The sequence below is a fragment of the Montipora foliosa genome, unplaced genomic scaffold (genome assembly GCF_036669935.1).
Source record: "Montipora foliosa isolate CH-2021 unplaced genomic scaffold, ASM3666993v2 scaffold_176, whole genome shotgun sequence".
Classification (NCBI taxonomy): domain Eukaryota; kingdom Metazoa; phylum Cnidaria; class Anthozoa; order Scleractinia; family Acroporidae; genus Montipora; species Montipora foliosa.
In genome coordinates, this window is record NW_027179478.1 from 17501 (window position 1) to 27506 (window position 10006).

The 10006-nt window shown below is 39.3% G+C and overlaps 1 protein-coding gene across 1 annotated transcript; it reads left to right on the plus strand.

The window, feature by feature from the left end:
• Positions 1–3124: 3124 nt before the first annotated feature.
• LOC137986306 (uncharacterized) lies at positions 3125–9259 on the plus strand (the record flags this gene model as incomplete). The annotated part of the gene is made up of 5 exons (XM_068833502.1): positions 3125–3141; positions 3689–3749; positions 6348–6526; positions 8281–8572; positions 8872–9259. Coding segments are annotated over exons 1-5 (937 nt in total), but the record flags the coding sequence as incomplete, so codon positions are not given.
• Positions 9260–10006: the final 747 nt, after the last annotated feature.

The following is a 10006-nucleotide window of genomic DNA, read 5'->3' on the forward strand; positions in this document are numbered from 1 at the left end:
CGGTGTTCTGGTTCCGACTCCGACAGTTTGATTTTCACTAGATCGTATCGCTCTGCGTTTCTGATTATGAACTCCGACTCCAACTCCCACTCCGACTCCATCGCTAGTGAAAACCAGCCTTAAGAGGCTCTGACTGTAAATATCGAGAATCCGCTGGCAGTTGCAAAATTTCACAATTTATTTTATTCTACTTAAAAGACCCATTTGGTGAACTATTTTCAAAAATGGAAATAAAAAGTTCCATCGCGCTTTGCTTTTTCCGAAAAATCCAAAAGTTCAAATTACGCCAAGGCGGCCCCCAACCCCCCGGAAAAACAATGAAAAATTCTGCAACTTCGTTAACTCCGTATGCGACAACGCGTTGAATTCCCGGTTTGCTATTTTGGTTATTGGTAAAAGGACCCTTTGTCGTTTAAAAAATGTAAACTTCATGTAATTTTGTCAAGTTTAAGACAACATAAAAACCCGTTGAAATAACCCACTTTCAATCTTTTGGGTTGAGGTGAAATAAAGGCCAACTTTAAAGGCCCATAAAAATCCTAGTATATAAATTTACGTGTCATATTGTACATCAGCTGAAAGCTTTATCCTTGTAGGTCATTATCTCCAACTGTCGTTTTTGGCCCGCAAAAATTAGCACATCCAATTTGAAAAGAGTTCGGGCTATTTTGACCAAAAATTCAATGCAAATTGCTGAGCGGATGCATGTCACGCAAGAGGTCACGGCCAAACCTTCAGTTTACAAATAATGCATCTTTTTTCTCTTTCTGATTGAAGTACTTGAAGTACTTCAATGACCTTTCAATATATTTAACGATCATACAAGCACACCACATATCATTTTATTTATCTTAGGTCTAGCCGAAGATAACAGTCGTCGATCGCGTTGATGCGCAGTCCAATAAATTGACGTAAAATTTGATTCACATACACAGCGAAACTTATTACAAAGTTGAAGAGAATTGGGTAGACTTACTGTTGTTACTGTTGGTTTAAAATAACGCGATGTAGTCCTAGGAGCTCCCTATCTTACTCAATTTTTGACCGAAAAGGTCAACAAAACACACTGCCAAAGAAATGATCAATGAAGATGTGCGTCCTTGCAGTTCTTGCTTACCGTAATTCGTTCATAAATGATAAAGCCAAGCACTCAAATATTTTTCTTGCCTGTAGAAAAAAAAAATGAAGAAAAAGAAACCAATCAAGAGTAAAAGAAAAACTTACGACCTTTTTCACCAATAATTCGCATTCGAAAACGAATGTCACGCAAAAGAGTTGCACATTCCATGACATTCTGACAAAATTATCGTCTCGTTGTTGTAAGGTTCTTTCTTTTTTTGAACGTTTTTAGCACGATTTTTCGTTTTAGAATTCTCTTTTAACCATGAACAACACTGTTACGAAACGGCACTAGTACCATTGCGTCGAGTAAAATATTATCTGATTTGTGTTATAACATCACGTGACTAAGCCGTCCCACGGAGTTGGCTGCAGAACAGCAATTGACCAGATGGATGTTCAGTTCCAGTCAACTTTCGTCTTATCAACCAGCGAAACCCTTTCTTCTAGTTGGGCATGGTAGTAAACCCCTTTCAAAGAATACCCGGGTACATCGGCTCTGGGATACCCCTAGACAAAGAACGTTTTTGAAAATTTTGGATAAATAACCCGGACAGACTTCAAGCGACGGAAGTGATCCAAAAGAATGGCTATCAATCGATCATCCTTGTCACTTGAAAAACCGAAATGCCCCGAGTACATATTCATAACAAAAAGATATTGAAGATAAAATTGTTTTGATCACTGACAGATATCGGTATTGGGGTTTGCGCAAAAACTCAGAATAGAGGCGTAGAAAGAAGGTAGGGGAAAAAACGAAAAAGGCGGAGGGTACAGCCACACCTTGGCAAAGGGTAGGCTCAAGCGAGCTATTCTTTTCGAGCGGTGAGTGATGCAAGCCAGCAAAGAGCGCTAAACCGGAGCGACCGCACCGCAGTCATTTCGTGTTTTTCTTTCTGGTGCCCCTCGCTTCTCTCCTCCGCAGAGGCTCCCGCTTGGTATTCCAGTAATAATAGCAAATATGCTTCTGCGGAGGAGACAGGCGAGTGAGCACCAGAAAGAGACGCGAGATGGCCGGGACGGGGTCGCCCTAGCCTGCCACTTCCGCGTTCTGTCTTTACTCGCGCGCATTGCGGGCACCGCTCGAAGAGGATAGCTTGCTCGATGCTATCCGATCCTATTGCTTGGAAATAAACGTGGGTAGAAAACGACCACATCAGCCCTAAGACCCAAAAACGAAAATCAACTTGAAACGGCTATCCTGATTTTATTGATCTACAAGTGTAAGGAACATCAAGATCTTCAATTATCAATGAATCTGATTAATTTCTTCGTTTTCTTCAAAACCCCACCTAAAGTAAAAAAGGAATACCCCCTCAAAATCCCCTTCAAATCGCTGGAAGCCCGCATGAAATGGGACTCTCGACCGAAGCAAAAGCAAGATACAACAAGATGCAATTCTGATTAACAAGACGAATAGACAATTCACTTGTTGCCAGGGTCCCTGCCTCCAGTTCCGTAAAAGGGGCTGTAAGATATATCTTTGGAGCCTCTATTCTCACCAATTTTATCACAGTCTATCTTTATATAATGTTAAAAAAGACCGTTTACAAACGCACAAACACAATTTACATGTTGTCACACATATATCGAGTTAGTGCTTTTTAGAAGTGGGTGTTCCTTTTTTTCGGTGTTTTTTTTTTTTATATTTAACAATTATTCCTCGAGCCCGAATGGGCTTTGGTAGCCCATGAGGCCGAAGGCCGAATGGGCTATTGACTCAGAGGCCATGAGGGCGAGAGGAATAATTGTTTTAGTAAAATCCAACTAGTGGGTCAAAAATATCGAGAATAAAAAACTCTTACCTAGTTAAAGCTTGACTTTAATCCTTTTTTACCTCCAAAAAGCCCGCGCTTTTCGCTTACTAGTGGGCTATAACATATAGCTTAGTAGTAGCTCAACCAATCAGAACGCAGTATTGATAATAGACCACGAGTTGGATTTTACTAAATAAAGACCCGCAAAACGTTCGTAGCGGGCGGCGACAGCGGCGAGGAGAGGAGAAATGGCTGTATTCGCATGGTAAGACCCCGGTCAAATTCATTCAGATTCATTGATAATTGGTCTTACACATATCATGCCGTTTAGAGCTGAGTCCAAGTAACTTTGACAGCATTCTTCGACTTTTACTTTCGGTGGGGTTTTGTAGAAAATCTGAAAGCCTGGTCAAATTCATTGCAGACCATTACTATGATCTTTTTTCTTGTGAGTCTTAGGTCGTCTCATTTCGGGATGTTTTCAGGGCTGCATTTTGAGAAGAGTTTCCCGAACATCTGGTCCTTGCTCTTCCGCAGACATATCCATACTTTTTGGTTACGTCACGCGAAGTTATATTATCACGCAAATCAAATTTGACATGTTTGTAATAATTTACTCGACGCGATGGTACAAGTGCTTTATGGTAACTGTTTTTCATGGTTAAAAAAGAACTCTCAAAAGTTGCGAGAAGAAAGAACCCTACAACAGCCCTTTAACGAGACGATAATGTTGTCAGAATGTGCTACTCTTTTGCGAGAGTTTTTCTTTTACTCTTGATTGGTTCTTTTTCTTCATTTCTTTTCTTCTACAGGCAAGAAAAAGACGTAAGCAACTGGTATTATCAGCAGTTTAAGATGTATGAACGAATTACGGTAAGCAAGAACTGCAAGCGAGGACGCACATTTTCATTGATCATTTTGTTTTGTAAGTCTGTTTTGTTGACCTTTTCGGTCAAAAATTGAGTAAAATAGGGAGCTCCTGGGATGACATCGCATTATTCTAAACCAAGAGTAACTTCAGTTAGTAAGTCTACCCTATTCTCTTCAACTTTGTAATAAGCTTCGCTGTGTATGTATGCACCCGGGACTATGCATCAACGCGATCGACGACCGTTATCGTTCAGTTAGATCTAAGATTAATAAAATGATAAGTGGCGTGCATGTATGCTCGTTAAATATAATGAAACGTCATTGAAGTACTTCAAGGCGCTCTTTGCCGACATTTTCAATCAGAAGAGAAAAAAAGATGCATTATTTGCAAACTGATTAGGATTGGCCGTGACCTCTTGCGTGACATCCGCTCAGCAATTTGCATTGAATTTCTGGTCAAAATAGCCCGAACTCTTTTTGAACTGGATACGCTAATTTTTGCGGGCCAAAATCGACAGTTGGAGATAATGACCTACGAGGATAAAGCTTTCAGCTGATGTACAATATGACACGTAAATTTATATACTAAGATTTTTATAGGCCTTTAAAGTTGGCCTTTATTTCACCTCAACCCAAAAGATTGAAAGTGGGTTATTTCAACGAGTTTTTATGTTGTCTTAAACTTGACAAAATTACATGAAGTTTACATTTTTTAAAAGACAAAGGGTCCTTTTACCAATATGCAAAAAAGCAAACCGGGAATTCAACGCGTTGTCGCATACGGAGTTGGCGAAGTTGCAGAATTTTTCATTGCTTTTCTGGGGGGTCGGGGGCCGCCTCGGCGTAATTTGAACTTTTGGATTTTTCGGAAAAAGCAAAGCGCGACGGAACTTTTTATTTCCATTTTTGAAAATAGTTCACCAAAAGGATCTTTTAGGTAGAATAAAATAAATTATGAAATTTTGCAACTGTCGGCGGATTCTCGATATTTACAGTCAGGGCCTCTTAAGTATTTCCCATTATCACTTAAATACAATAGACAAAGAATATTAGTACCGGGAGATTTGAATGGGTGGGTACAGCATTGACTTTTCCGATTAGCTCTATAACCCGCATTTAAGCAGGGTAAGCTAGACCCGAACCTCGGAGGTCCAACCGGTCAATTTTGAACTTGAGTAATGGACGACCATAAAATCCAAAATTTACACTAAACGTAAACAGCCTTTAGATAAAAACAGAAGTACGTTACAGTTGAAGCGTTTAACTTGCAACTCTTTTCCTTGGAACAAAGCTGGGGATTTTAGCCGTAACTAACCGTAACTCTAACCCTAACCTAACCCTAACCCTAACCCTAACCCTAACCCTAAACCCAACTCTAAACCAGAGTTAAGCAAACTGTCAAAATCTGAAGAAAAAAACAGAAGTGATTTCTTTTTATCATAGACCTTTTTAATAATGGCGGCCCAATGAAATAAGTCTTTCTAGCCTCGCTGCGATTCGCAAAATTCAAGAGATTATGTTAACCAAAATGAGACCAGTAGGTTGAATTAACATAAATATAATAGAATATTTAATCGCTCGCCATTTAGGAAAGTGGTTTATAGAAGCATTTTAACGGACTGTTCACATTTTTTCCGGTGCTTTGGGGTTGTTGTACAAAAGGAAAATTTCAATCAACTGATTCGTGGTCATGGGTTGCGATTACACTTGAGAGAAACACAGTGTAACACTAATGTTGACAGTACTCCAGTGTTAACTCTCTGGTGTTTTGAATCCTAAGTGGAACACTGAACAATAGAACTTGATTTAACGCTAGTGGTAACTTCCTAGTGCGACCGCAACCATTAACGGTAACGGAACACTTAAATGGTTTTCTACGAAATTTCGCAACAGCGAACGTTTTTGAACTTGATTTTATAAGAAAATTTTGCCCCTCATATTGTAAGCAACTAAACGCAAGTTTTCTCGTAAAATAAGGATTATGTCACGCGTATTTACAGAAGCTGCCTTTGTCGCTACGTGTTCAATTTCTACAAATTCTAAAAATTCTAATCAGTAATTTTACTTAACCCCCCTGGGATTACCTATTCCTTGTTTCCACTCTATGTAATGCAGATGGCTGTATAAAATTACTTCAAAACATTAATTAATTTCCGGGACCAAATGGAAAAAAAAATTAACGCACTACTGCGCATGCATCACTTGCGGATAACAAAATTGCACATATCGGGGGCCCCCAAATAGGAGCCCACTCTCTAAAAAAATAAGCGCCGCCAACCAAAAGAAAAGAGAACTAAAACAACAATAACTAAAAATGAAACATTTCTTTAGCAGCGATCGACGTTTTTAATTAAATATATTACTTGCATTTTCCGAAACAAGTTTATTAAACCATATGAACTTTCTTTAAATCAAGAACAATCAATCAACCAAAAAAACCAATCCCAAATCCCTCAGGGAAATTATGCTCATTGCATTGACCCATCAAGTCTTTGGGCCTGGCTCATTGTTATTCATTGACTGAAATGCACATCCGGTAGAATTGACAAGTACTAATTGTGACTGTCGAAGAGTTTAATTTCTCCAAGATTTAACATTTAGTTGAGAAACTACACTATGAATTTAAACGAAATCATAGATTTAGAACGTGGACCCCGATCTGTACTGATCGAGTGGTTACAACGACGCTACTTGCTTCCAGATTCACTTCATTGTAACCAGTGTAACCAAGCAATGGAACTCACTAAGCGGAACGATGATCATGTTGATGGAGTTTTATGGTAGGTAGTGCTGTTTTTCCCTTCGACTTTACATCTGATGCAACTAAAAAAGAACGGTTAGAACCCAAAGGCTACTGGAAAGTAACTGTGCAAATACACCTGCTTTGCATTGTTCCTCTTTGATGATAAAAGCTATATAGGCTATATAAAATAGGAAACGAGTCTACCACACCTAATATTTAATATTTTGTCGACGAGTCCTTTCAAACATCCATTTCCGTTGACGCATTCTGTTTTCCTTGGATATGTCATGTCTTCTAAAGAAGTATATTTATCTCGGCCTAAAAAAGTAATATAATGTAACATAATACGCGCCCACGCCGAAATTTTTTATTACCAGAATTGTTTAGTTTTCACACTGTGGATAAACTGGGAATGAAGCCCCATTAGAAGGTTAATAATAAACAATGAAATGAATGTGAAATTAGTCAAGCCTGTGATACCATTATTTCAATATACATCTGCGTGTTCCAGCATTCGGCACTACTCTATTCGAATAGTGTGTGGGTTCTTCAACGTCCCACAGTGAACTTATGAACTTACTAGAAGAAATTTGTGAGACTAGGCCTGCGGTTTGTAGTCCTTATTCTGAGAAGATTTGAAAGGCTAACCATTTGCAGATGTCATGAATATTATTGAACAAAGGGAAACCGTATCGTAAATACTTTTGTTCTTGGGCTATCGTAGTTTGATCAAAAATAAGACACAAACAGCAGTGATAAACAATATTGAACTTGTTCATTTTGATTATGACTTGACGTTTCGTATGTGCTCTACATACATTTTCAAAAGTAACCGTTGAAAGTTAAAACAGCTATTTATATATCATCCGCTTTGTTATATATAAATAGCTGTTTTAACTTTCAACGGTTACTTTTGAAAATGTATGTAGAGCACATACGAAACGTCAAGTCATAATCAAAATGAACAAGTTCAATATGTTTATCACTGCTGTTTGTGTCTTATTTTTGATCAAAGGAAACCGATTAAACCACTTTTTGGAAATAACAAACGGTTTAATGCCCAAGGAAATAATTTGTGGAGTAACTTCTTGCACTAAGTATGGGCTATTACTAGTATTCTGTTTGGTCGTTGTCGTTCTCTTTCGCTCTCCTTTCGTTTGAGTTCTAGTCATAGGTCCTCCAGGCATCATGTAACCCTATCAGAGCTTCTAAAGATATGCCAAAAATTGCAATACAGAGAAACAAGCAGCTCTATTCAAATTAAAACTAAACAGTCAGCTTGAGTTTATATCCGATAATTGACTTGAATAACTGCGTAGCAGCCATTGTGGACCACTGCTATCATGATATGTAAAGCTGGATTGAAACCAGCGAAAAACGCAGGAAAGAGAGACTATCCAAACAGTTTTCCACCTGAACACGAAAAGCGTTGACTCTATGAATTTGATGTAGTGTGGCCGTGTAGCAACGTCGAGCCACAGAAAGCGCGCGAAAAATGAAGCCTCGTGTTAACATGGATTGAGCCTGCAATCCAATCAAAACCAGTACCTAGTCAGCGGTCAACTTCCAATAAAGAGCAGACCTCGGTGTCATCTAAGCTTCAGCCCGCGATATGGTCGCGTGATACTGGTCAGCGGATACCGTTTTTGACAGGTGTCAATTGATTAAAACATGGATGTCCTTGTTGTTGAATCTAAGGGTCCCTAATGTTGCAAGATGTTGCGTTGAAATGTTGCGGGCGTTTGGTCAGGTCTTTAGTCATTTCACGTTGTTGTTTTACCCAATTAACAGGCGCTGCAGCGGATGCCGTAAAAGAAGAAGCCTTAGGACCAATACTCTTTTTGAAGAGTTCCCTAAGGTAGCTTTAGCCACCCTCCTCAAGGCCATATACTATTTCACTCAAGATGACCCACAGCATAGAATGGTGAGAGCTCTGGAAATTAATGCTTCTCTGACGTCGAAGATATGCAGACGACTTCAAGATATCTGTTCTGTGGACCTACAAATCAGACCATTCATTCCATTCGGAGTTCCTGGAACTGTGGTTAAGTGGGATGAGAGCAAGTTCAACCACAAGCCTAAGGTAAAAGTTGTAGCCTCTGAATAAATGGCGTATAAAACAACTACCCAATATTGCCACGACATATTTTCTCGTTCAGCATCACCAATAAGAATAATTCACACCCTGACAAAAGTAAACGAAAACTGAGTCATCACGGCAATAAAAATAAAATAACCCATAAACTATGAAAAGAGTTTGAGTATCAGATATGGCTTTCTGCTTCTTTGGTTTGAAAAAGAACTGTAAGACCAAAAAGTTGCGTTTCAAGTTCTGGCCGTTTATGTCAAGCTAACATCTGCATCTCTTAATAAATCTTGCAGTACAACAGGGTAAGAAGAGCTGCAAGTCAAGCGTGGGTTTTTGGTGTGGTATCGGCAGAATATACTCCAGCAAGAGGCTATTTCCAAGTCGTGGAGAGAAGAGATGCGGCCACTCTGCTGCCCATCATACAGAGGTGCCTTCTTCCAGGCACTATAGTGCACTCAGACGACTGGGCTGCCTACAATCGATTGATCGGGCTGCAAAACGTTAGAGCACATGAAGTCGTTGTCCATGCTCATAATTTTGTTGATCCACGAACTGGCGTGCATACCCAGGAAGTGGAATCAGCTTGGGGCCAACTTAAACTTGGTCGCAATAGGAGGAAAGGGTTGAGGAGACAAGATCTCCAATCCTACCTGGACGAGAGAATGTGGCGGCAATGGAGAGGTGGAAATGCGCAATTTTTTAGCCGTTTTGCCTCTGCAATTTCCCACGGACACTCCAGTTCTCTAAGTAATCGATTTTTGCCATGAAAAATGTATATAACGGTATTTTCTATGTATCCTATGTATCCTATACACTACGAACCACCACTTTGAGTTTAATCCGCCACATTTTCCCAAGCGTTGAAAATTATTCAGTGTTACATATTAGCGGAACAATAATTGTTTCCTTAAATGTTTTTGCTTCCTGTAAATATCATTACACCAAAGTTAGCCAATGAAAGCACATTCGGACGAGTTAATACAATGCGAAGTTGCGATCTCACAATGAACATGATGCAGTTGCAATACATAGTAAATGAAAACTATCTTTTAACAAAAAGAAAACTTCCTATCTGAGAAAGTATACCTTTACAAGTGTTTCCGGGGTGGGTGGGAAGATACACAACCAATCTCCGTTATTCTTAGCAAACCGTGACTATTTTTTTCCTCTCTTTATCGTCGTGCTTCGTCCGACGGATTCATAGTTTTGAATTTTCAAGAAAGAAAAATGATATGAGGAAAGAATTCTTTTAGCTTTTAGAATTTTTAAATCTTTTACTCCGAAATACAAACCTGGGTAGCACTCATTATCCAGTGGATAAGTCATGGCGAAACCAATAGTGCCATCCAATGGATAGTGACAAGAGATCATGATCTCTTGATAGTGATTTTTCCTGGGGGAAAACGTTATCCACCTTCTCAACAACTG